A 26,531-nucleotide genomic window follows, 5' to 3' on the forward strand; every position below is an offset into this window, starting at 1 on the left:
GAGTGGAAACCTAAACAAACAGTAACAAGCCGTGGTGTAGGCGACAACCCGACGAAGATAATTACTTCCAAAACACGTAAAAGACGTTACTAAACTCCCCGTATTGGCGCCTGACGGCGCCGCGCACTCGCTTCGCTCAAGCGCTGGGGGCGCGCAGCGCCTCCCCAACCCCATACTAAAAAAAGCGATGGGCCATCTATAACGCGACCTAGAGGACAGTACCAAGCCTTACGCATCAAGTATATACTTTCAATCTCAACCAGAAACAAAGTGGCCCAATAATAGAAAACACCGAGAAAATGAACAAAAACTGTAACTGATTTTATATAATAAGGGAATATCACGTGGAATTCATTAGGACACCGAAACTGTGTTGCCGGCGAACACACGACGGAAATAAGTACAACAAAACACGTGCAAATGCCCAAAAATTAGAAATTTAAAATTACATTAAAAAATTAAATAATCATTTGCGGCCAAAATAAAAATTACCCTCGGCATCTACGTGACAAGGTCTATCAGGCGCAACCAAAATTAATATAAAATTCAATGAAAATGAGAAATTTTTTAAATTAAAAAAATTAAGTTAAACAATTAAATAATCATTTGCGGCCAAAATAAAAATTACCCTCGACATCTCCGTGACAATGTCTATCAGGCGCAACCAAAATTAATATAAAATTCAATGAAAATGAGAAATTTTTAAAATTAAAAAAATTAAGTTAAACAATTAAATAATCATTTGCGGCCAAAATAAAAAATACCCTCGACATCTACGTGACAAGGTCTATCAGGCGCAACTAAAATTAATATCAAATTCGATGAGGCCGCTGTACTACACTTCACCCAAATTGGCAATTAACTAACTTTTTGATTTGTGATAAAAAATGCTCTTACAAACTTTTTTAATGAAAAATTATAATAAAATGGTATGGCAGTGCACTGAACAGTCATTTAAAGTAATTTTATCATATGCAATACTGTTATGATAGATAACCTTGTTAATATTGGTCGATATTATAGGCCAGGAGTAGCCTTTACATAGACTGTACCCATATCAGTGCATCTTTAATTGTATGTGTATATACTTGTAATTTCTAGGTCTGTTTTGCCTTAGAAGGCACCTGGAGAAATGGGAAAAGCTTACAGGATTCCACCACCCATGATAGGGGCAGGCCCGTAGCCGGGGGGGGGGGGGGGATTTTTTCGCCCGACCTGGCGTTCCTCGAAGTAAATCTATTCGAGTCAATCTTACACTCAAATTGGCGCCACTTTTAACATTGAATGACGCAAACTAAAATCTAGGCCAAATTGTCAGGGCTACCAGAGTCTTCTTTGTAATTCCAAGTGTACACATATAATTTATTAGTGTTAGTGTTTTTGTCTACATTAATTGTGCCTTAACATTTTGGCAATTTTCTTATATAGTTAAACATGACAAAGATTGGGAAAGCAAATTAGTAGTGAAATCTCTTCGTATCAACACCCTTTCGAAATTAACTTTCTCCGATGCCCAGAGATTTGACGCCCTAGTATTGGATGTATTTCCTGGTGTCGAACTTACGGGAATTACATCAAGTAGTTTGGAAGATGCGGTTAGAACTACATGCGAGGAATTGAAACTGATTACCAAAGATAATCAAGTTAAAAAAATTATGGAACTACATGCCCAACTTGAACAAAGAATGGGTGTTGTTTTGGTTGGTCCGAGTGGTTCTGGAAAGTCAACATTGTGGAAGGTTCTTTATCATGCCTTGTATAAAGATAATCAAAAAGTGAAATACCACGTCATGAATCCAAAAGCAATCCCACGAACTAAAGTAATTTATCATAATGGTACAGAATGTTTTTCTGACAATGAAAGTAATATTGTTAATATAGTTACTTGGTTACATTGACATGGACACTCGAGAATGGCATGATGGAGTCCTAACCTCCAGTGCCCGCCAAGTTGTGAAGGAACCAACAGGTTGGTTTTATAATCATGCTTATCAAGGAAGTAGTGATAGAGTTGGTTAAATTACGAGATAATGGATGTTGATATGTTAGCTAGAGATGGCGTCAGGGGAGCGCAGGAGGGAGTGGGTGAGCGGACTTTAGGGCTAGGCATTCGATAAAGACATGGCTTCAAAGAAGTCCAGGTTGACCAGACTTCCTATATTTCCTATATTTTTAATGCTTTCCTATAAATACCTTTATTTTCACCTAATTTCCTATAATTTCACGGTCATTTGAAAAACTTTTTGTACGTGTCATATAGAACATTTAGTGAAAACACTGCCACTTTCGAACAAAATATTCAAATGTGCGGGCTTTGTAAATCCAAGAAAGCAGTGTACAAAAAATTGTTAATATTCTAGGTGATTTTAGTCAAAGTACACCGATGTACAATAATAGGCCTTTCTATAAAGTAACATTGGCCTTCTTGTTTTGATGTTACTGCTGCGTCACAGGTGACGTGTCAAAGACTTTTACTACAAAAAGCTTAAATTCAACGAGGTACCTGGTGTTTAAGCAAAACAGAACTGAACTTATACGTATTTAAAGAAAGGCCTATTACCTTATTATTTCTCCTATATTTTCCTATAATTCGCCTATTTAGTTTCCTATAATTCACATATTTTAATTCCTATATTTCTCCTCTAAAAATTCTATTTTTCCTATAAAAGTTTCAAAGCCTTTCCCTGGTCACCCTGAAAGTCACGCTTTTAATGATGTTATTAAACTTATGCTTTTAATTGTATATCAGAGTTTTATTACCGCTACAAACAATTAATATTTATTTCCAAAGATCAATAATTTAAATTCATAATTAGTAAAAAGAACTATATTAACCTGATTGCAAGAGTATTCAATAATTATTAAATGTCATCAGGGGAAATGTGAGAAATGGACTTTTGAGTATAGTTGATGTCTATTTACAGTACTCCCTAGAGATTTCAGGGTAGATGCATTCTGTAGATAGCCCTAGTAGACCCACATACATTGCTTGGACAAGTGATTTTTAGGAAAACTACTTAAGGTAGAAATTGAAATTTTTATGGTCATGTAAATACACCAGGGGGATATTGATTGCTGAAATTTCATTGTTTTCTGAAAACAAATTACCACTAGGTGCCAGATCAATTTTGTCAATTGAGAATTTGTAGAGCATCATCTGAAACCTACAAATATTTTTGTTTCTATGGAAAAAGACCTTTTTTTCACTGAAAAACGCGACTTTAAAAATTGACAAGTTGGGCAAGCCAACATAAACTTGTTTGATCCTGGAAAGCGATAGACCCACACTTTACCACGAAAGCATAGCTTACTCATCTAACATTTTTTAGCCTTTTAAAAACTTGGAAAAGGATTTTGAAACATCTAATTAGACATAAATGGTTTAAAGTTCATGTACATTTTTGGTATTTAAACGGAGTAACTTTTTGTTTAACATCATCGAGTGCATCAATCTTTCGAATTATGGTTCGTTATTCAAGAGCGGAGTGTACCAACATTAATTGTCTTGTACTTTGGAGAAGGTGAGATTTTTCAAGTGTGACATCAAAACCGAAGCCTGTCCTTAAATACAGTAAAGCGAACGGTCAGTGACTTTCAACAGTTTGGTTTCGCGAATGGTTTCTGCCTAATTTAATTGGCGCACATCCTCGAAGAAGTTGTGTGACCGCGAGTGCCAATTTAGGTTGCATTAAAAACTGTGTTTGCCAAATTTTACGCAAATATAGGTACCATCCATACAGAGCTACACTTCACCAAGGACTGATTGATGGGAATTTTCAAAGATGTTGATCCCCAATTTACACGCCATGTTCTCTACACTGACGAATGTTCTCATTCTAGAGAATGACCTTTCAACCATCAAAATAATCACCTATGGCAGGACGAAAACCGTCACTGGAGATTCAAGCATCATCACCAAGTTCAGTTCCAGCTCTTAAATGTTTGGGTTGGACTTTTAGGAAATCGTTTGGTTGGTCTAGTGTTCTTGCCTCAAAATCTCAAAGGCCAAAACTATTTGTATTTTTTACACAACAAGCTTGCAGATGCAATCGACGACCTTCCTTTGACTGAAAGACCCCACCACATTATCACAGAGAGGAGACTGAATTCCTGAACAAAGGGTTTCCTCACAGATGATCGAAAGAAATGATCCAGTACTCTGGCCTGCAAGGTCTCCCGATCTGACACCATTAGACTTTTTTCTGTGGGGATTTATCAAAGAAAGGGTTTACGCAACTCCTATTGAAATGAGAGCCGAACATCGCCGGAGAATTGTAATTACATGTCAAGAAATAACACCAGAAATGATAGAAACGTGCATTTGATAAGCTACTATATGGACCCTACTGTAAGTCAGTCGTCTGCTGGTGACAATCTTCTTTGCCTTGACAATGGCTGTAAATTTGGTCGAAAAAATGAACAGAAAAGTAAACAAACTATGGTGACTTGTGACATTTGCCTGATTTACTATCATCTTTCATGTGTTAATATAAATATGAAACAAGCTACCAGATTTTATTGTTGCCAACTCTGTAGAAAAAGGCTTACCACTCCCTATGCATGTAAAGAAAAACAGGATGACTCAGAAGACAACAAAATCACTGATTTTAGCTATGAATTATTAAAAATTCTAACTACTCTAGACAGTCTCAAGAAAACCCTATCGGATGATAATGTACAATTAAAAAAGGACATGAAAAATCAGAAAGAGACTATTCACAAAACTTTTTTGTGACTGTATCTCTCTACTTGAGGAAAGGATAGAAAAAGTGGAAACTATTATTTCTCCAAGCATGACTGAAAAAGACACTGGAGCCATTGAAACATTACCCAAGAGTACATTTGCGCAAAAAGTTGCAACGAATAAGAAAAATTCTTCAGAACCTCATGAAACCCGGGGAATTCTTTCTGCAAAAAACACAGTAAATAGACCAGAGATTTCTAAAAATTTTGTGCCATGCCAGTTGAAAAAGCTGCATTATGTAAGCTACAACCCTCAAGTAATTCCAGTGATTATTTCTTGGGTAACTTCTCAGCAGATACCAATGAGACAATATTAAAGAACTATTTAGTAATGAAAAACATTAACGTATCTGGCATTCACCTACTCAAAGATCCCTTGCCTCAAGCGCTACCTATAGATGTTACATCTTACATACTGATTCCACTGACGATGAAGTACTCAATCAAGAGATCTGGCCATTTATGACCACATGCCATAGATTATCAAACCAAACGCATCAAGAGAAGGTTGTCGGTACAGACAAAGCAATCGACTCTATAAAATTATCGAATACTCCATTTTTTCAATATTACCTTTCAAACTGTTCCTCGGATACAACAAAGGATGACGAGGAAGAACACCTAGAAACCTTAGGATTAAATGATATGAAAGTCACGTCCAATAAAGCGATACACCATTGGAAAACTTCATTTATTATCGACTCTCCAACAAATCAAGATGGCATTATCCTCAACTTAGAAAATTGGCCAAATCCCCTACGTATCATGAAATACAGAAAACCACGACCTCAAGTTACCCTGGAAAAGGATGAAGTCTGACCAGAACTCTCTGCATCAGAAAAACTAATCGTCAACACTAATGAAGAAACAACTGAAATTAAGACACTCCCCCGTGGACTTAAAGTTGGTCATATAAATATACACAGCCTGCTACCACATCTGGATGACGTTATCCTTCTTTTAAACGACTATGATTTTGCTATTATGTGCATCACGGAATCATGGCTAGACGACTCCCTGACTGACAACTTATTACATATCAATGGCTACAATCTTCTTCGAAAGGACCGACCTAGAATTTGTTGGGGCGGTCTATGTATTTATGAAAAGGAAAAGCTCAACCTACAGCCCTGGTCCTCGCCAAATATTGTCAACTTTCCAAATGACTCGCACATTGAAATGTTTTGGTGTCAATTGACATTTCTTAAAACCCTACCTATCCTCATTGGGGTTTGTTATTGTCCGCCAAACATTCCAGTTCAACATTTTAACGATTTTCGACCACATATTGAATCGATTTTAACTAATGCTCCTGGTGAAATTGTCCTGTTGGGAGACTTCAATTGCGACCTTAGACCGCGATCGAAGTCCAACAACACTAAAGTTCTCCAAGTAGCCACTGCAACTTTAAAACAAGTAATTAAAGAAGTTACACGACCAATATCCGGAACATTAATCGACCATATTTATATAAGTCACCCGTCTCGAATCATTGATAGTGGCGTGCTTCCTTTCTGCGCCTCTGATCCTTTACGTGTATACTGCGTTCGAAAAATTACCCTATCTAAACAGCCAACTAAATTTGTCAAGACCCGGCACTTATCGCTGATAAATCCTGAAAACTTTGTTGTCACCTTACAAAGTCAACTAAAAAACAAAGATAAATCTAAATCTCTCTGTTGGAATCTTCAATCCGCAGTAACTGACACCTTAGATATTTGCGCTCCACAAAGATCTATTCGGGTGCACATTGGTCTCCCACCGTGGATCAACGACGAAATAAAGCAACTAATGCACCTAAGAAATCACCATGGCCACCGAAGAAATCCTAATGATAATAATCAACATAATGATCTTTATAAAATCTTTCGAAACCAAGTGACTAACCAACTACGTTCTGCTAAAAAATCATATTTTAAAAATGAAATTAATAAAAGCAAAGGAAATAATGCTAAAACTTGGAAAGTCTTAAATCGACACACCAAGCTTAGATCAAAGAGTAACATAACTGAAATCAAGGACCAAAGTGGCAACTTATACACTTCACCCGTACAAATAGCGAATACTCTCAACTTACACTTTACTACGGTTGCGGAAAGATGTCTGTTAAACCAAGTCTCGACAATTACTACAAGTATCCCAACCACAATTCTAAGCAACAATGTAACATTTACCTTTAATGAAATTGACATGCAGACAGTGATTAAACTACTGAAGCGTATCGCCCCTAATAAAGCAACTGGACCCGATTTGATTCCCCCAAGATTATTGAAGGCAATGAGTCCGATATTAGCCCCTTTTCTTCTTTCTATAATAAACAATTCTTTTAAAACCTCAAGCTACCCTGAGGAATGGAAGCTTGGACGGGTGATTCCACTTCATAAGGGAGGAGATTCTACGGATCCAGATAATTATCGCCCAATCGTTATCCCCCCCCCCCCCTGTGCCTCAAAACTTTTGGAATGGGCTGCGTTAGAGCAAGTTCTCTCGTTTTTAACAAGGAATAAATTACTTTACAAGCATCAATCTGGCTTTCGCCCAGGCTACTCGACTATAACTTGTGCGACATTCTTATTAGAATACATCGTTACTAGATTGTCAGCGGGGCACATAGTGGGAGTCGTGTTTATCGACCTCCGCAAGGCTTTCGATACAGTTAATCACATAATACTTCTTTTGGAACTAAAAAACCTTGGTTTCTCTGAGGAATCGCTAAACTGGATTGAATCATACTTAAAAGGCAGAATGCAAAGAGTAGACCTAGGAGAACACTCATCCACCTTTCTTCCAATTAACCATGGGGTCCCTCAGGGGAGTATCCTGGGACCAATACTTTTCTCGATATATATTAATGGGGTACATTTGGCCATATCCCAGGATTGCACCTTACTACTCTACGCCGATGATCAGGCTCTTAGCGCCTCTCACCCGGACCCTCAACTTTTAATTAACAATCTCGATGATAATGTTCTTAAGCTACAGGAAAACCTGTTCCAGAGAAAACAAGTACTTAATTCTACCAAATCATTCTTTATGCTCTTTCATAAGAAAAATTCTTTTGACTTGGACGGTTTTCTGACTCTCCCTAATTCTACACTAAAAAGGGTGACAACACTTAAATACCTCGGCTTAGAATTTGATGCACATTTAACTTGGGGTCAACACATAATTAATACTTATGAAAAAGTAAATAAAAGGTCTTGGATTATTCGATCTTTACGACCAAGCCTTGATGTAGCAACATTAAAAATGCTATTTAATTCTATTATACAACCAATTTATGACTATGGTGATATGCTGTATGGTTCTGCCTCATCAAAAAAACTAGAAAAACTACAAATACAACAAAATAATATATGTAAAATTATTAACGGTCAGCCTCGACGATCTTCCGCTACTACGGCCCGAAACCAATTATCAATTCTTCCTCTTGATCAGCAAAGGTATCTACATCTTACGGTCTTTATGTACCTAATATTTAATGATCTGGTCCCAGACTATATTTCTGAACTTTTTCACAAACCAAATTCAATTCATCATCACAAAACCAGAGGTAGCCAGCGTAATTTTTATGTTGAAGAACTAGATACGAAACTTCGTAATATTTCCCTCAAGAGCAGAGGCATAAAACTATGGAATAAGCTTCCTTCATTTATACAAGAGATCAAGGGAACTAATTTGTTTAAAAAAACAATTAACGCAACTATCACAAATTGATTGTGTGTATACTTTGTAAAACATCTAATTTAATAATGTATAAATGTAAATGTAAAATAGTTCTGGACCCCCTTGGAAATCAGTTTGCTGAAGGGGATATCCAAAATAAAGACTTTATTATTATTATTATTATATGATTGTCCGAGTTCAAGTTTGCGTTGCAGACAATGGGGGTATAATTTAACCCACTTTGTAAGCAATTAATTAGCATGTTTGAAATAAATTATTGTATTTAATTAAACCTGAATACAGTTGTTGAACGTACAAACTATTCTGTGTGGCTTTAACATTTTATTAAAACTAGTACAGGTATTCATTAATTGAAGGCTTCCGTCGATTCCCATGATACGTGAACAAGTGCATATCTTTGCTATCTCTTCCCCGGATCAAACAAGTTCATTTTGGCTTACCCAACTTGTCAATTTTTCAAGTTGCGTTTTTTAGTGAAATATAGATCTTTTTCCATCGAACCAAAGGTATTTTTAGGTTTTAGATGATGCCCTACAATTGGCCAAATTGATCTAGCACCTAGTGATGGAAAGATAATTTTTCTTAAAGTGTGAAAATATTTTCAGAATATGATGAAATTTTAGCAATCAATGTCCCCCGGTGTATTTACTTAACCATAATTTTCTACCTTAAGTAGTTTTTGTAAAAAATCACTTGTAAAAAAACACTAAGTATTACATACTCTCAATTAGATGTACATTCTTGGATTGTTTGTGATGGCGATATTGACCCAGAATGGATTGAATCATTGAACTCAGTGCTTGATGACAATCGTCTCTTGACCATGCCATCGGGTGAAAGAATTCAGTTTGGACCAAACATTAATTTCCTATTTGAAACTCACGACCTCAGCTCAGCATCTCCAGCAACCATTTCGCGAATGGGAATCATATTTTTAAGGTATTTTTTTTGTTATTATATGCATGTGCGAGTACTTTATTTTGTTCGACTACTCTGCTCTAATTCGAAAAGCCTTAGTTGAAAAGCTCAAAAATGGTTTGAGCCACAAATCAAAGTCTAGGCTTAACTTTCGAGTACTCGAAACTATTTTTCTTACCAATTCACTACTCGCAAGCTTTTAAAAATGGCGGGAAAAGCTACTAAAAAATTCCCTTGGGTCCCGCCTTAAGATCTCTTAGTGGTTCTGATTGGTCACTGATTTTATATGTAGAAAACGAAACCAAAACCATAAGTTTCATAACGTAGGGTCCTTTAGCTGTTTATTGTCAGTTGTTTGGCGGTTCATCAGTCCACTATTTTCTTGCTGTAATCCCTTGTATGGCCAGTTAGACTTCACAAATATGGCTTGTCAATAAATTAGTTTTATTTTTAAAAATGTTTTACTTAATAAAACCAATTATTCAGAACCTTTTTAATCTAAATCTATCATTGAGTACTCTAAACCAGTGAGTTGTGATACGTGGATCTAGCTCTTCTCCCTGTTCCGTCACAAGCGGCGTGCCTCAGGGATCTGTGTTGGCTCCCCTGCTGTTTGCGATCTATATTAACGATCTGCCCAGTCTTTTCGCTGATGACACGAAACTAATCAAGACTTTCCTCTCCGACACCTCTTCTGCTGAACTCGAACACGACCTTAACGAAGTTGAAACCTGGGCTGCCAACTCTGGTCTCTCATTCAATACCCTAAAGTCAAACGTGCTGCATCTTGGTAGAACAAACTCACGCAACGTACTACCTCCAAGGACAGACCATTCCTGCTGGCAAATGTGTGCGTGATCTAGGCGTCCAGATGGATGACAAACAGTCCTTCTCCGAACATTGTCGGGTTGTATCGAAGAAAATTAGCATGTTCACCGGTCTTGTAAGAAGAAATTATCATTTTAAAACCCCTCAGGTCATCAGGACTATTTTCAACGCCTTCATCCTCCCGTTGATAGACTTTGCTTCCCCGATTTGGTGTCCCTATTTAAAAAGGGATTTGAGCCTAATCAACAAGTCAATAAACAAACTGACCAAACTAGTACCAGCCCTACGTGACCAATCCTCCGCCTACAGACGACACTTTTTATGCATACCCACTCTTGAGGATCGCCATGGTGAAACTGACTTAGGAGAGGTGTACTCCATATTATCTGGACGAAGTGTACTCTGAGAATCGGATTTTTTCACGCGACAAACCTCAACAATAACTATAGGGCACGATCGTAAACTCTTTGTGCCTCGTGTAAATACATCTTATCAAAAACATAATTTCACTAATAGAACAATACCCAACTGGAATCACCTTCCTCAAAAGACTGTGTCTTTAAAATCAAAAAAAAATATTCCTGAATCATTTACGTCACCCCTCTGAGCACTTATAAGCAGCCCCTGGCGGCTTTGGTGCAGTCATTAAGAAGAAGAAGAAGAAACCAACCCTTTATAGAGCTAAGCCTAGTTATTCGAAAACGCGAAAACCCCCTTATTAAGCTAAGCATAATTATTCGAGTACTGGAAAACGCTTTTTAAGTTAAGTCTAATAACTCGAAAGCTAGGTAAAATTTTAAAGCTTGGCTCGATACTTGAAAAGTGAAACGTTTCATACTCAAAGCTCGGCTCAAAACCATAAAATCAAGGCTCCCACATGCCTACTTGTTATTGATTTACAGTAGTTTTTTCTCATCTCAAAAGTAATTTTTCTATAGTGACGAAGATACTAATGTGGAAGCCTTAGTAAAATCATGGCTTTCACATCAAAATGAAGAAATTATTCGTCATCTAGAGGGCTTTATAGATGACTTTTTTTATAAAGCGGTGGAATTTGTGCTGAAACAGGTATATAAATATTTATATCCTCAACGTTTGTTCATGGTAGTAGTTTGCCCATGGTTTGTTATACCCTCATTTTGATTGTATCCATTTTCAGAACGATTTAGTTGTTGATACTAGTTTAGTTGGAATAGTTTTGAATGGGCTATCTCATCTTGTTGGCGTTAAAACCAAAACACATTTTGCATCTGCCCTAGTACATGGCCTTGGAAATAATTTGAAAAAAGAAGTGAAGGAACTGTTTGTCAAGGAGGTAAATGTTATCTAAGTCTTTATTCGTGCATGTAACATGTTTTATTGTATTATTTTATTTTCAGGTATTATCTTGGGTTGGAGAATCATTACCAGATTCAAGATCACCTATGAACTTCACTTATGACCATAAAAAGGATTTAATTCAACAGTGTCAAATACAAGTAATTAGATAAATTACCCAATAAGTTTTATCAATTCAAGTATTAACTTTCATGTATAAATAGAGGCTTGAAAAATTAACTCTGAATGATCTAATGGGAGAAACATTGCCCATTATACAAACAGTCGATGTTGTGAATGTTGTGGATTCTGTCATGCCTTGGTTGAAAAGTGAATCTTTACAGCCATTTATTTTGGTTGGACCAGAAGGTTGTGGCAAAAAGTAAAAGTATTATAGAATTTTTCATACATTTATTATGCCCTGAATTATTTTAAACCAGAACCTAAATTTTCAATTATTTAAATCACAACTTGCTTGTCTGATTCTTATTATTTACAGGTTGTTACTTCAGCATTGTTTTGAGAAGCTGCACTCCGTTCGCGTTGCCATGATTCATTGCAGCGCTCAAACGACTCCAGCTCATGTTCAACAGAAATTAGCTCAGACGTGCATGACTGTCAGTTCCCACTCTGGTCGTGTCTTGAGGCCCAAGGATTGTGAACGCCTTATAGTCTATTTGAAAGATATTAACCTTCCAAAACCTGATAAATGGGGTACTTGTCAAATTGTTTCATGGCTCCAGCAGGTGACGTATAGAGATCGTCTATTTTTTTTTTTTCAACTCAAAGTAACATACATGCAGGTTTTAACTTACCATGGGTATTATGACGAAAACCTTGAGTGGCTTGGTCTTGAATCAGTTCAAATAATAGCCAGTATGACAAGAGGAACTTCTCTTGGTCGACACAAGTTGTCCACTCGTTTTACTTCAGTTGTCCGCATTTGTACTATTGAGTAAATATAATATCAATGTTTTCTCTTTTTTGGTTAGTAACTATATTCTTCTGCTTAGCTATCCAATCAAGGAGCACCTACAAGTGGTTTATCAAGCATATCTTGAACCGGTTCTTTTCCATTTAGTCAAAAATCATCAAATATGGAGTAATGTTTCAAAGATACATCAACTTTCAAGCTCTATGATTGACTTGTTAGACCAGTTACAATCAGCGTTTAGCCAGGATGCATTTGGCCATTATAAGTTTACCCCTCAAAATTTAACAGAATGGGTTTTGAAGCTGGTTCGTTATGAACTGACCAATGCACAGAGGAAGGATTCTTCATCCTCAAGTATCTTAGAAATTTGGGCCTATCAAAGTTGTCGGCTGTTTCGCGATAGACTTGTAAACAATGAGTCAAGAGTAAAATTTGATTCAATCCTCACTCACATCATTCGAAATGATTGGGGTTCCGAAGTGCTACAGAACTTAGAAGGTGTTTATTATGTTACGTGGGGATGTTCTTCAGCAGGTGACAGCAACCCTGTACTTCCTCATTTTGGGAAGCCCCTTGCTAAACTGTCCAACAATGACTTTGAAAGTGTTGTACAGAAGGGAATTAGGCTCTATGGTATTTGGTTTTACTAATTTTACCAGAAAAAATACCTTTTTACCTTGCATTTTTTCCAGGTCATGAGGTCCAAGAAGTGAATTTGGTGGTTTTCAGAGAAGTTTTGGATAACTTGGCAAAAATGGATAACATTCTGTCTTGCCCCGGAGGCTCCTTATTATTGGCTGGTGTTAGTGGGGTAGGAAGGCGCTTAGGAGCCTCCATAATATCTCATATGCATCAGTACACATTGTTTACTCCTAAACTTCACCGTTTATATGGTGTTAAACACTTCAAAAATGATCTAAAAATGGTAATAAAATTAATTCATTTATAAGTTTTTCACCCGGTTGAAGTATTAAATGGTTCATATCCACTCGAAAGGTAATGCAAATGTCTGGAATTGAAGGTCAACAGGTGGTTCTTTTGTTAGAAGATCGTCATTTTTTTGAGTCCCAGTTTTTGGAATTGATTAATAGTCTACTAGCGGCAGGAGAAATTCCAGGGCTTTATAATCCAGAAGAGCTAGAAGCTATATTAAATCCTCTTCGAGATCAAGCGTCGCAGGAAGCTTGGAGGGAGTCAATGGCAAATTATTTTGCCATGAGTATGCATTTTAGTTTTTAATGTAATGTAATGTAATAAGTGTATATATACCACAATCATTCTGTGCAGAGGTGAAGAAAAATCTCCATCTTGTTCTGGTTCTTGATTTCACCAACTCTGATTTCAGCATAAACTGTGAGAGTAATCCTTCACTTTATAAGTATTGCAGTTTCCAATGGCTGGAAGGCTGGAGTCGAGAAAGCTTAATGATCGTAATTATATTCATCTCCAAGTCTTTGAAAAAATGGTGTTCAGTAGACTTTTTTTCTACTACAGGTACCAAGAATGGTTCTGAATTGTCTTAGTCAATCAGATAATCTAAAACCCAATGCGTTTGAGGGTGGAGATGAACTTCTATCTGCATTTCTCAAAATTCAAGATACAGTTGGCAAGAAGCTTTCAACCCCACGTCATTTTATGGTTCTGATTTACAACTACTGGGGAATATATAGCCACAAACAAGAATTATTTGAAAGGAAAAAGACTCATCTCAATGTACAAATATTTTATTATCTTCATTTAGTACTGTTTATTAATTCTCTAACAATATAGGCTGGCGTTTCAAAATTAAATGAAGCAAGGGTTTTAGTGGATGAGCTTAAATCTGAAGCTGCTGAACAAAGCAAATTGCTTGAAGAAAAGCAATCGGAAGCTGACGATGCCTTACAACAAATTACTAGTAGCATGACAGTATGTTTAAACATTTATTTTTGAAAAATTGGCTGTTACATCATATTGTATAAATCACTATATATAGAGCACTTCTGAACAAAAAACTGAAATGGAAATCTTAAAATCATCCATGGAGAAAGAAAATGTCAAACTTGAAAAGCGAAAAAAGGAAATAGACACGGACTTAGCGGAAATAGAACCCTTGATTCAGGAAGCTAAATCAGCGGTTGGAAATATCAAATCTGAATCATTGTCAGAGATCAGGTCTTTGAGAGCACCACCTGATATTATTCGGGATATTTTGGAAGGTGTTTTACGCCTCATGGGCATATTTGATACCTCATGGGTCAGTATGAAGAGGTAACTTAGACAAAATCCTAAATGTTGATTTAAATTTTACTATAATCATAATTTTTTTTAGTTTCTTAGCTAAAAGAGGCGTCAAAGATGAAATTATGACTTATGATTGTAGAAAAATCTCCTCTGAGATTAGAGATAGCGTTGAAGCCCTGTTGAAGAAAAATGCAGACTCGTTTGATCCTAAAGTATATTCTTAATTTATTTGTGCAGATATGTTTAACCATATTCTGATGGCTATCTTTTGAAATGCCTTTAAGAATGCCAAAAGAGCTTCAGCCGCTGCGGCGCCTTTAGCAGCTTGGGTTAAGGCTAATGTAAAGTATGCCAAGGTTTTGGAAAAAATTCAACCTTTAGAACAAGAGCAAGCTAAATTACAAAAGTAATTTTGGTAAACTTGACTTTCTTTTTCTATATTAGAACATTCTTATCATTTTTACAGGAATCTTTCAACTGCTGAAAGTAGGATCAGCAAACTAGGAAGTGCTTTGGTCAACGTTGAAAATGAAGTTGCGACTTTGAGGGATAAATTGAACAAGTTTACCAAAGAGGCTGCTGAGATAGAAATCAAATTAAGAGGGGCGAATGAAACTATTAAAGCGGCTGAATCTCTTGTCCAACAACTAGACAGCGAATATCAACGTTGGACACAACAATTGGGTTCCATAGACAAAGACCTTTCCCAATTGCCTTTGCAATGTTTGTTGGCCGCTGCTTTTATCACGTACTTATCTGTGGCGTCTGAAGATGCTCGACTATCCAATGCACAACGTTGGTGTTCAATTTTGGGTCTCCAGGACTTTGATTTGGCTCAGTTTCTCAGTAGTGAGCAGGAACAATTAACTTGGAAAGCTGAAGGTCTTCCAGCTGATCTTTTGTCCATTCAAAATGCTATAATTATTCTACAGGTACTTTAAATTTTCTCCATTTTTTTTTACATTTACAGGCCTGATACTGAGTCACTATTCTCACTTAAAATCCCTCTTTTAAAAAACTGTTACTAAAAGTCACTTTTCCCAAAATTAGTTACTATTTATCATTTTTTTCGAATTTTTAGATTTCCTTAGCATTGAACGTTAGACAACTGTCTTACAACCCTTTTTTTACAAATAATAAAACAAAATCAAACTCCGTTCGCTTTTAAATTTTATTTAATTAGCAAATAAGCTATTAGTTAAAAAAAATTGGCTGACGCCATTTAAAAGAAAATAGATAAAAAAAACTAGTCTAATTTCGTCTTTTCTAAAAAAAAAGTGATATATCTTTCTATGGTTATATAGTTACTATTTTGGTTGTGTAACTAGTCGCAATAAAACAGTACTTTATTTACCATTTTTGGTAGATTTTCAGTCACTATTTAGTCACTTTTCGGTTACTTTTTTAAAATTTTTAGTCACTAAACTCACTAATTTGTACTGTGTAAGTGAGTATCAGGCCTGCATTTATGTATAAGAGGCTAATTAAATGCGGCTATACAAAATATAATGACTCATATTATAATTTCATGCTATCAGATATCAGGATTAAAAATTGGGGTAATTTTTATACTAACTAAATCATCTGTTAAAGCTAACCAATTTTTTTTAGACAACTTTGTGTCCATTCTTGGTTGATCCATCAGCCCGTGCTACCGAATGGCTGAAGCAACATCTTAAGGGCTCTAATATTGAAGTTATAAGGCCAAATGTATAAGAACTTAAATATTTTCTTTGTATAGTATTAGAAATCAAAATGCAAAATATCTTTTGCAGGACCACAATTTTGTTACTTCTATTGAGCTAGCTGTCCGTTTTGGCAAAACTATTTTAATCAATGATGTTGATACTGTGGATCCATTTTTATTCCCACTTTTGAGAGGAGACCTAATTTGCCAAGGCAAACTAGAAACCACATTTTTTTTGTTTCGTTTCTTTTAATGAATAACTATGTGCATTGATGTAGGACCTAGATATGTTATTCAAATTGGGGACAAACTGGTTGACTACAATGAGAAATTTCGCATATTCTTGGCTACTTCCAATGCCAATATCGAAATGCCACCTCATGTTGAATCACTTTTGACCACTGTTAATTTCACCACTACTAAAGCTGGACTTACAGGCCAAGTACTATAGTAATTTTTAACAACTTTTTGATCTTTTCTGATGTTTTGAATTATTCTTTAGCTACTAGCTGTGGTTCTTCAACATGAAAAACCTGAGTTAGAGAAACGCAGAACGGAACTTCTGCAACAAGAAGAAAGCCTTAAACTTCAGTTAACACAGCTGGAAGAGTCTCTCTTAGAGCAACTCGCTTCAGCAAAAGGAAATATTCTGGAAAATAAAGAGCTGATAGACTCTCTCAATCAAACGAAATCCAGTAGCAAAAGTATTATAACTGCTTTAAAAGAATCTCAACAATTACAGCTTTCACTTGAAGAGGTATTACCCAACAAACTGTTGACTAAATAACTCGGATCAGCTTAATTTGCTGGAATGTACAGCAAGCCAAACTGGACAAAACTAATGATCTGTCTAATGTTTATATAGTTTATTCTTACATGGAGAATAAAGTATCTCATTTGAGTCAATTGTTGATTCTGCATGCGAGACAATTGTTGATTCTGCACGCAAGACAATTTTTCATTACTCATGCCAGACAATTGTTTATTACACACGCCAGACACTTGTTCATTTTGTCTAGCTTGGCATGCCTAAATGGTTGAAATAATTACATTTATGCAAACACTTAATACAATTGAGTATTTCAAAGAAGCAATATTTCTCTTTTTGTATTTATTAGGAGAGAAAAGCTTATTTGCCATTGGCTCAGTTTGGGAGTAATTTGTTCTTCTTGTTTACTGAACTTAGAAAACTTAATAGCATGTATTTCTTCAGTTTGTCTTCCTTCATGAGACTTTTTGAGCATGCACTTCATAACAAAGTGGTTCGTTATTTCAAACTTTTTTAAAACTAAGTGTTTGTTAAGTTAAAAATTTTAATAGAGCAATTCAAATGCTGAAGAGCGCAACAAGGAGTTAATAACTTATTTGCTCCATCTTACGTATTCATATATTTGCCGTTCGCTATTCAAAGCTGATCATTTAACATTCGCTTTACATCTGATTCATGGAATATGCCCGCAGCTTTTTCGACCAAATGTAAATTTTGTAAGTTTTCATTGGTATATGGTAATTTAATTGGATATTTTATTAGGAATGGGAAGCCTTTATTGGAACTCTAGTAACTGATGTGAAATTGGACAAAAATGAGATGAAATCGACTCTTCCCAGCTGGTTAGATGAAGATAGAGCTTTGGCTGTAGCCCTATTAAAAGTAAAAAGTTGTGTTTTCTCCCTTATCTTCATATTCAAACTTGTGGCAGGCCATCTCTTTCTCACGTTCTGGCAATATTTTAATTACAATTCTTTTTAAAAATAGTCGTCCTTTCCTGATTTATATAACAGTCTTAATTTGGAGGATGTCAATCTATGGAAAACCTTCGCCACCAGTAATCAGTGTGAACAGGCCATTCCTAGTATAGTTCAGTCAAAAATATCACAATTTCAGCGAGTGCTTCTTTTGCAAGCTTTGAAACCGGATAGACTTCACAGTGCTTTGATTCAGTTTGCTACCAAAGTTCTTGGTATTTTGGTTTTTCCTTCTTTTAGCCATGTGCGAGTACTCAATTTCAAAAATCAAAAACCCAAAGCCTATTTTATCCAAGGAAATTTTCGATACTCGAGACTCAACTCGAACCCCTAAAATTAGGATTCGTGCATGCCTACCTTCTTCCAAAGAAAATGAAAGCTAGAAAACTTCTTTAAAGCCTCTTTATGTATTTTTTCAAATAGGTCTTAAGGAGCTAGCACCTCCTTCGCTGAATCTGAAACAGGTTTTCCAACGTGAAAGTATGGCGAGTGAGCCCATTTTAATTATAATCTCTCCTGGAACTGATCCTTCCCATGAACTACTTGAAATAGCGAATGATATCATTGGAAATGACCAATATTTTGAGGTGATTTTTTTAAATGAACCTTTTGATTGTGTAATTCTTGAGTTGTTGTTGACGTAAAAATCCATTTCATAACAGGTTTCAATGGGTCAGGGGCAGATGGAAATCGCCATCCAGTATTTAAAAGACTGCTCACGTGATGGCCATTGGCTTTGCTTGAAGAATTTACATTTAGTAACACACTGGTTACTAGTCCTCGTGAAAGAACTTAATTCAATACAACCCCACCCAGAGTTTCGGCTCTGGTTAACTTCGGAATCGCACACCAAATTTTCACCTACGCTACTTCAAACATGCCTCAAAATAACCTTTGAAGTATTTGACTGTATGTATTTGATAGTTATAAAAGTTTATAAACCAAATATTGTTTATAGGCTCCTCCTGGCATAAAGAAAAATCTAATGAGAACATATGATTCGTGGTCACCTCAAACTATTGCCGATACAAATAATGTCATTAGATCCCAATCATTGTTTTCTTTGGCATGGTTCCATGCTATTGTTCAGGAGCGAAGAACTTATATACCCCAAGTAATTGTTTTGCCATGATAATTATTTAATATTTAAAAACTCTACCCATAGGAGAAATCTCTCACCCCAGGGCCCCTAACGACCTACTCACACTAGCATTGGTGAACATAGTTTTCGACTATTAAGCAAAACAGTTGAAAACAACGTTGCATTTTTATTCACATGTTCCACAAAATGTTCTAGAGATTTCATATGTTAACAGGGGAATAAAATTAGGGCTATTGCAATTTTTTGTTCTACTGTTAATTTATACTTTTTTTAGGGGTGGACAAAATTTTACGAATTCAGTCTTGGAGATCTTAGAGCTGGTGTTGAAGTTATAGATCAGCTTTTCAGGAAAAGTGGTAAAATGTTATTGTTCTAGTTCTTAAAGCAGATTGTGCTTAATGAATTTTATCCTTCAGGAAAAAATGTCCAATGGGAATTTATACATGGATTATTGGAATCAGCTGTATATGGCGGCCATGTTGATAATCCAAATGATATGAGAATTCTGGTTTCATACGTGAAGCAATTCTTCAATGATTATGTTTTTACCACATCAACACAGAACCGCAATCCTCTTTCAGCCGACGTTATAATACCAGTGTCAACTGATTATAAAGAATTCATTCAATTTATTAATCGTCTACCAGATGTTGATCGACCAGCGTATTTTGGTCTCCCTGAGAATATTGAACAATCCATCCAGAAGTCATGGAGTTCCTTGGCAATTTCTCAACTCAAAGCTTTGCTTCGCCCCATGAATAGCGGAGAGAAATTAGACATTCAGCGTTGGAACGCTGAACTTTCACCTATTTTAAACTTGTGGAAGAAATTAAATCAAGGGTCCCAGTTAATACAAATGAGTATTTTGCCACCCAATGAAGACATTGCCAAAGAGCTACCAGTTAAAGCTTTTATCAAACTTGAACATTACAATGGAATACAACTTGTTCAGAAAATTCATTCATATCTAGCCTCTTTGAGTAAGGTTATCAGAGGTGCAACGTTGCTGACAAGAGAAGTGCAGGAACTAGCCTCATCTTTGTTGAAACACGAAACGCCCTTTTCATGGCTAAAACTCTGGGAAGGATCTGATGACCCTTTACTGTACTTACGCGGTGTTATGAGTCGTGCTTTGGCCCTACAAGTGTGGCTTAAAAAATTTGAATCTGGAAGTCTGCTTGAAGAAAGTATAGATTTATCTGAACTGTTCCATCCTGATACTTTCCTGAACGCTTTACGACAGCAAACAGCTAGGTACTACGTAACTTTGTTATTTTTTTATTAGGTATTAATATTTAAATTTTATTGAAAAGGGAACTCAAATATCCTATGGATAATTTGAAGTTCGTTAGCAGTTGGCAAGGAAAGAATATCAATATGAAGCAGGGTGTTTTAATAAGCGGAATTCAACTTGAAGGCTGTTTATTTGATGGCTCCCGTCTCACAAACTGTAGACATGACTCTCCCATAATCAGCACAGTTCCTCTTTGCTTGGTGGCTTGGGTGCATAAGGTAAGATATTTCTTTTCCTACTAACCTTTACATTTAAAAGTGTTGTGGTTATTGCAGGACACTCCACTTCCGTATAAAAGTGATGAAGTTCTCACTCTGCCAGTCTATTTTACATCTAATCGTGAGAGGGTTGTCACCACTTTACTGGTTCCATGTGGTAAAGGTGAAACCAAACGTTGGTTACAATGTGGAGCTGCCTTCTTTCTAAAAAACGCATAAATAGTTTTCTAAAATATATATGTAATGATATAGAAAATCCCTAATCCGTCCAATCAAACTCTCTAGTCGTTTTAAGATTATTTATGACTTTATTGTGTTCCATCCTGATACATATTTTACCATTGTTAACTTTGGTTACTCTGGTTTAAAATGAGCAAACTGAAAATATTTTACATTATCAAACTTTTATTTATTAATTACTGACAGTATGACAACATAAATAATTAAATACTTAACTCTTTTTCTTAATTATTTTAACATTTAAGAAAAAATGGCAGAATTTTATGAGGTGAAAATATGTTAAGAGTTAAAAAACACGCAATAGTCCAATTTGTTCATTAGTGCACATAAACCCCTGTCACACAAATAAAAAACTGGTGCATATTTAAACTCAATAAAATTTTATAACACTTATTATAGAGAGAAAGAGCTATGTCATTTTTCTTTTGTAAAAAAGGCACTTGGAGCTGAGTTTTATTAAAACATTTGGTCCAAATGCCAATGTTAATACTGCGAGCTACGCATATTTTTTTAAAGGCATTTTAAATGTGTGCAAAAGATGCAAATTTTTTCTCTTGACAGAATATTTTTTTCCTAAATCTACGGCACGAATCTCGTGACATATCAAAAGAAAATCTCAATTTTTTTAAGGCATTGATTGCAATTTTTACACAAAACTTACATTATTGAACATTAGCTTCAACCTAGAGGAAATTGAAAGCAAATTACAGTCATTTTTGAATTTGAAAATTTAACATTTTATCTTGATATACATCCATAGCTTTGCATTTTTAGGCAAATAGATACTTTCCAAATATGGATACCAAAGAGAATATCACTCTAAAATATCGTTATATACTGAAATACTTGATAAAGTGGGGAAAAGAGTACAAGTTCCTTGGTGGGTTGGGGGCTCGAGCAGAATACTGATAACATTCTCTTGATAATGCAAATATAACAATTACTTCCTTGGGTTTTTTTTTTATAAGTTTTGAAGTTACAACAGAATAAAACTACAGTCCAGCTATAGATTTATATTTTACAAGTTGAAGATTTACCGATACAAATGCCTTTAGACTTGTGTTATCACAGATTTTACAAATAGTTAATGACTTAATTATCAGGCTTAAACTTAACCATTTTTTCTACTATTGATAAAATGTTAAAGATAACAAACACCATTTCTTAACTTTCACTTAAAATTTAACACAAAACATGGCCTACAATCCATTAACTCATGTCAGTGATAGGAGCATTTTTTTTTAAAATTTTGCAAGTAAAATTTTGGTTGGTTTTCTTATTCCCTCAAATAAAGAAAATCTCATTAATTTAATTTTTTCATTCTTATATTTGTTTCCTCGAAGGTTGTTGAGATGGGGTTAGGAAGGTTTATTTAATTTTTTTATATTTCTAGTATAAAATGTCTTGCGATAATAAACTAATAAATCAACCATGTTTAATCAGGTCTATGAATGGGCACTTTAGGTATAAATTCAATTAATAAAACCTGTAACAAAAATTAATATTAAGATAGTTCAAAGGTAAGCATGTGCGAATACCCGATTTTAATCGAGTACTCGATCGAGTATCGAGTCGGGTACTCGACTCTATACCCGAAAATCGTTATTAAAAAAACCCGAAAAAGTTTCGGGTCTAAACTCAAAGCATAGGCTTAGGTTTTCGGGTACCCGATAGTCCAATTTTTGCAAAGGCCCTACCCGCGATTTTTCGGCGGGATATTCGAAAAAAAAAAACCCGTTACGTTTTATGGATTTTTTCCCAAAAAAAAAACATCTTTTTGGCTTGGCCTTAAACCCTCTAATTGGTCGAAGAGTCAGAATAAATTCCTAGGTTCTTCCTGATTGGATGTTGTTTTAAAAGCAAGTAAAGGTACAAAATGAAACTGAAATTAAAAGCCTAACCATAACTTAAAGTTCCCTCACCTCACCTCCCATTACTTTTTGTAGGTGGTTTAATTTTAGTTTGGAAAGTTAGGCTCAGTAGTGTAGTATGTTTAAAAGCTTTAAATATGACTCAGTGTTAATTCACCAGTTTTGAAAGTTAACTTTGTTTTTTCCTAATAAAATTTAGAACTGAATACTCTAACCATAATTTTTAGCTAAGCATAATTATTCAAGTACTCGAAGTTACTCAAGTACCCGAGTACTCGAAACCCGATAAAATTTAGATACTCGACTCAATACTCGAAAAGCAAAATTTTTAATACCCGATACTCGACCCGAAAACCCAAAATAAATATTCGCACATGCTTATTCAAAGGCCAATGCAGTTATTATTTCACTCTTACGTATTCCATCATACTATCACATCTTTGTTTTGATAATCTCCAATGCAAACCAAGCTGTAATAAATTATTCAATTAGTTTCTTCAATGGAAATTAATAATTTTTGTTTATCATACTTTGTGGTATAAATGACTATTTTCCCATTCTAATACTTTTTCTATAGAGTGCTTTGTCTTAAAAATGTAGATTAAAATTTCAAATTAGGAACAATTATATTTTGACTTATTAATTTTAAGCATACCCGTTTACTTAGGCAAACTACAGGCCATAATGAGCAGCCAAGTGTGCAACAACAACAAAGGCAACCACAAAAGAGCCATTTTACATTAACTGGTAATGTTTTCTTTAATACACTGTTAATTCTTAGTATCGTTGCTTTATATTCTTCAGGAGCAACCTAAATTTATGTTTATACACCTATAAAGCAAAATTCCAATTGGAAAAATAAAATATGCTAATTTCTATACTTTAGCTGACAATGTAGACGGAAAATCTGTGTCAAACCTGTTGCTCAGACCAAATCTGTAAAAATATTGCAATCTTAAATAATAGGAACTATTACTTTTGTATGAACAACACATACACAGTCATGTTACCAGCCCCGCGAATAACCACAGGTTCGGGAACTACGGAAAATAAGGGATCATCGGGAATTCTTTCTTCCTCTTCTTCATCCTCATATATCGCATCAAAATCCGCCATAAAATAGGATATTTATGTCTATTCTTTTTTTAGGGGGATATGATTTGATATAACATAGTTGCCTGTGGGGTGGGAAATGGTAAATGAAAATTAGGAAAACATTTCCTTGTTTAAATTTATAGCTATCTTGAACCCCATAGGGGCATGAATAAATAATTATTACTCATGCTATTGTTATATAATTTTTAACTTCCAATATAATTTCCTCCACTTAATTTTCATACAAACATCGACCCATATTCACAAAACACAAAAAATTATCAAGTATAATATTTACTTCAGTAGTAATATACAATCTTTCCAGGAACGTTCTTTTGTTTACTAGCAGCAAAAATAGTTTACACTGAATGCGCCGTGACCCCAAAAAATTTTTTAAAAAATATCATGTTTCATCCCAAATGTTTTATAAAAGTATCAACCAATGGCATATAATTGTACTAACAAGATATAAGAAAATAATATGCTAATCTTCTACTGGATGACATTCTTCACTTGTTAGTGAGCTTGATACTACACTAGCTTTGATTTCTGAATATTGCTAATGTGTACTTGAAATTGAAAGAGGTCAAGACAATTTGAAGGTCGTTAGTTAACGTATAAAAAATTAAAAATCACTGGTTTTGGTTGTTCCGTTTCGTAATTTTCCTTTGTAGATAATGTTTTAAATAAGTACAATGAAAAAATATATTAGGAAGAACATATTTAAGGTATTAAAATGAGTATAAGTTGAATTACGTTTATTTTATTTTAGTAAATATAACGAAAGATTTTATTTTAAATTTGATTATTCCTAAGACTTTGTCAGGTTAGGCCTTGGCGTTTTGTTAAAATTAAATCAAAATGTCTTCAAAAAAATTTGAAGATCTCCAAGATGATTTTAAGACTTTAATGCAAGAACTCAATCGAAAAATTGAGTCAGTCTCTAAATTATATGGCGAGGAAAAAAGATCACAAGTAAGAGATATTCACCGAAGTTTAGATGAAGTGCAAACACTGTTTTCGGAATTGGAGAAGGAAGCTTCAACCGCCCCAGCACCTTACCGTCATATCATGAGCATACAAACAAAGCAATATCGCCAAGACCTTATGCAGATCAATAAGAAGGTTTCTAAGCTGGGAGGTGGAGTGATGGGAGCTACTGGAACTAGGCAAGAGTTGTTTGGCACTGGGACTTCCATCGTTGGTTCTTCAGGGTCTGTTCCACCAAATAACAGAGCTAGGCTGTTACAGATGAATGCTACACTGGACAGAACAACTGAAAGTCTAACCCGAACTCACCAATTAGCCGCAGAAACTGATCAAATTGGGACTGAAGTAATAGAGGAGTTGGGAACTCAAAGGGAATCTTTGATCCGTACTAAAGAGAGATTAATGGATACAGATGATAACTTAAGAGCTAGTCGACGTATTTTACGTTCAATGTATCGTAGAGTTATTACTAACAAACTCATTCTTATTGTTATTATTTTACTAGAAATTGCAATATTAGTTGGTGTGGTTTGGTATAAATATTTTACTTAGCAACCTTGCAGTTTATGAATATTTTAAAATTATGAAAGGGTCCAAGTATTAGAGCTGCTGTAAGTAATTTTATTAGAAAAGCTTTTGGATACATATATTTTTAATACAATACCCAAGTGTTAAAAACTAATGAAGGCATTAATATGATATCACGTTTTTTATCGCACAGAAGCAATCAAATTGTATAAATTTAAATTAAATTTGTAATAAAAATAAATTAATATGCATGTACTGATATCTGTACTAATTATAACACAACCATTTGCATTACAGATTTTTAACATAATAACTGAAATCATAATTGAAACAAGTATTTGAAGATATTGTTGATAGCGTAGAACACCTTAATCTGTAAATATCGGTGGGTTTTTATAATTAATATGCAGGGTATTAAAATAATTAACTTTTTTCTAGAATACAAATACTTATCTTAAAGAAGTAAACACAGTACTTAGTAAATTTCAACATAGTCAAAATGAAAATATTCAAATGGATTCTCTCTGGTTAAATTAATTGTGATCATATTTACGAGCATTTTAATTTACCCGATCACGATTATATGTGAAAATATGTAAACTTTGATGCTGTATAGTTCTATTAACTGACTGTCTCTTTTAAAATTAGGTGCCATTTATTTTCGAATATAATATGGAAGAATAAAGAGAGATTATAGAACATATAAATTTAAACGAGGGGGGGGGGAGGCGAAGAAAGAGGGAAGAGTCCTGAAAAATAGATCGGCGGAGGCACTGGGGTCCGGGTCCAGTGGACTCTCTTAAAAATATACACTATTTACAAGTCTGTGCGGAGGTTAAAGAACATGGCCAGTTTACAGTCACTGAACTGAACGTTTTATACAAATTCTCTTGACATATAATCCCTATTTCCACCTAAAATGCTGCAATAGGTGATTCTGAAATATACTAGATGTTTTCTTTTCGCCTTTTCTCGTACTAAAAGCAAACGAGCGATTAACGCGCAGCGCCTCTAGGGGTTAACTTGGTTAAATGTAAACTATAATTCCCGTTGACGCTGTCGCTAATGTAAATGTAGCTATGATTTAAAATAAATTAACAAATCGTTTTA

At 35.0% G+C, this 26,531-nt stretch overlaps 3 protein-coding genes across 9 annotated transcripts in view; 2 read left to right on the top strand and 1 right to left on the bottom strand.

The window, feature by feature from the left end:
• btv (dynein cytoplasmic heavy chain beethoven) overlaps positions 1 to 21,398 on the top strand; it is a 39,258-nt gene extending 17,860 nt beyond the window's left edge. Inside the window, exons 28-62 of one of the 5 annotated variants that reach the window (XM_090173533.1) lie at positions 1,429 to 1,820; positions 1,882 to 1,969; positions 9,162 to 9,369; positions 11,115 to 11,244; positions 11,336 to 11,491; positions 11,556 to 11,654; positions 11,718 to 11,875; positions 11,993 to 12,239; positions 12,297 to 12,448; positions 12,507 to 13,060; positions 13,120 to 13,352; positions 13,424 to 13,646; positions 13,715 to 13,857; positions 13,922 to 14,140; positions 14,198 to 14,335; positions 14,403 to 14,677; positions 14,739 to 14,862; positions 14,935 to 15,056; positions 15,117 to 15,582; positions 16,189 to 16,209; positions 16,262 to 16,360; positions 16,426 to 16,549; positions 16,616 to 16,779; positions 16,840 to 17,094; positions 17,456 to 17,599; positions 17,658 to 17,813; positions 17,869 to 17,988; positions 18,094 to 18,298; positions 18,507 to 18,670; positions 18,746 to 18,982; positions 19,042 to 19,197; positions 19,460 to 19,541; positions 19,602 to 20,439; positions 20,499 to 20,697; positions 20,738 to 21,398. In XM_090173533.1, the coding sequence (XP_090029659.1) occupies positions 1,429 to 1,820; positions 1,882 to 1,969; positions 9,162 to 9,369; positions 11,115 to 11,244; positions 11,336 to 11,491; positions 11,556 to 11,654; positions 11,718 to 11,875; positions 11,993 to 12,239; positions 12,297 to 12,448; positions 12,507 to 13,060; positions 13,120 to 13,352; positions 13,424 to 13,646; positions 13,715 to 13,857; positions 13,922 to 14,140; positions 14,198 to 14,335; positions 14,403 to 14,677; positions 14,739 to 14,862; positions 14,935 to 15,056; positions 15,117 to 15,582; positions 16,189 to 16,209; positions 16,262 to 16,360; positions 16,426 to 16,549; positions 16,616 to 16,779; positions 16,840 to 17,094; positions 17,456 to 17,599; positions 17,658 to 17,813; positions 17,869 to 17,988; positions 18,094 to 18,298; positions 18,507 to 18,670; positions 18,746 to 18,982; positions 19,042 to 19,197; positions 19,460 to 19,541; positions 19,602 to 20,439; positions 20,499 to 20,697; positions 20,738 to 20,905 (7,259 nt within the window). In that variant the 3' untranslated portion in view covers positions 20,906 to 21,398. Of the gene's footprint in view, positions 1 to 1,428; positions 1,821 to 1,881; positions 1,970 to 9,161; positions 9,370 to 11,114; positions 11,245 to 11,335; positions 11,492 to 11,555; positions 11,655 to 11,717; positions 11,876 to 11,992; positions 12,240 to 12,296; positions 12,449 to 12,506; positions 13,061 to 13,119; positions 13,353 to 13,423; positions 13,647 to 13,714; positions 13,858 to 13,921; positions 14,141 to 14,197; positions 14,336 to 14,402; positions 14,678 to 14,738; positions 14,863 to 14,934; positions 15,057 to 15,116; positions 15,583 to 16,188; positions 16,210 to 16,261; positions 16,361 to 16,425; positions 16,550 to 16,615; positions 16,780 to 16,839; positions 17,095 to 17,455; positions 17,600 to 17,657; positions 17,814 to 17,868; positions 17,989 to 18,093; positions 18,299 to 18,506; positions 18,671 to 18,745; positions 18,983 to 19,041; positions 19,198 to 19,248; positions 19,425 to 19,459; positions 19,542 to 19,601; positions 20,440 to 20,498; positions 20,698 to 20,737 lie in introns of those variants that run through there. The other 4 variants (XM_090173534.1, XM_090173535.1, XM_090173536.1 and 1 more) reach the window with 4 other exon arrangements.
• A 462-nt stretch (positions 21,399 to 21,860) lies between these two features.
• Positions 21,861 to 24,437, bottom strand: LOC149948497 (cysteine-rich hydrophobic domain-containing protein 2). 3 transcript variants are annotated; one of them, XR_016480651.1, is made up of 8 exons: positions 24,202 to 24,333; positions 23,806 to 23,986; positions 23,690 to 23,744; positions 23,464 to 23,619; positions 23,339 to 23,395; positions 23,225 to 23,278; positions 22,265 to 22,423; positions 21,861 to 22,234 (listed from the first exon to the last, which is right to left on the bottom strand). XR_016480651.1 is itself a non-coding variant. In XM_090173541.1 (7 exons), the coding sequence occupies exons 2-7, from the start codon at positions 23,922 to 23,924 to the stop codon at positions 22,373 to 22,375; spliced, it is 492 nt and encodes a 163-aa protein (XP_090029667.1). In that variant the 5' UTR covers positions 23,925 to 23,986; positions 24,367 to 24,437; the 3' UTR covers positions 21,861 to 22,372. The 3 variants fall into 3 exon arrangements, 2 of the variants coding, with proteins under 2 accessions (XP_090029667.1, XP_090029666.1); XM_090173541.1 differs by lacking the exon at positions 24,202 to 24,333 and adding an exon at positions 24,367 to 24,437 and having other exon boundaries at positions 21,861 to 22,423; XM_090173540.1 differs by having other exon boundaries at positions 21,861 to 22,423.
• Positions 24,438 to 24,554: 117 nt separating this feature from the next.
• Vti1b (Vesicle transport through interaction with t-SNAREs 1b) lies at positions 24,555 to 25,650 on the top strand. The gene is made up of 2 exons (XM_090173538.1): positions 24,555 to 24,631; positions 24,720 to 25,650. The coding sequence occupies exon 2, from the start codon at positions 24,765 to 24,767 to the stop codon at positions 25,443 to 25,445; it is 681 nt and encodes a 226-aa protein (XP_090029664.1). The 5' UTR covers positions 24,555 to 24,631; positions 24,720 to 24,764; the 3' UTR covers positions 25,446 to 25,650.
• Positions 25,651 to 26,531: the final 881 nt, after the last annotated feature.

This window comes from Leiobunum rupestre, chromosome 4 (assembly GCF_980474605.1).
Source record: "Leiobunum rupestre chromosome 4, qqLeiRupe1.1.hap1, whole genome shotgun sequence".
NCBI classification, from domain to species: domain Eukaryota; kingdom Metazoa; phylum Arthropoda; class Arachnida; order Opiliones; family Sclerosomatidae; genus Leiobunum; species Leiobunum rupestre.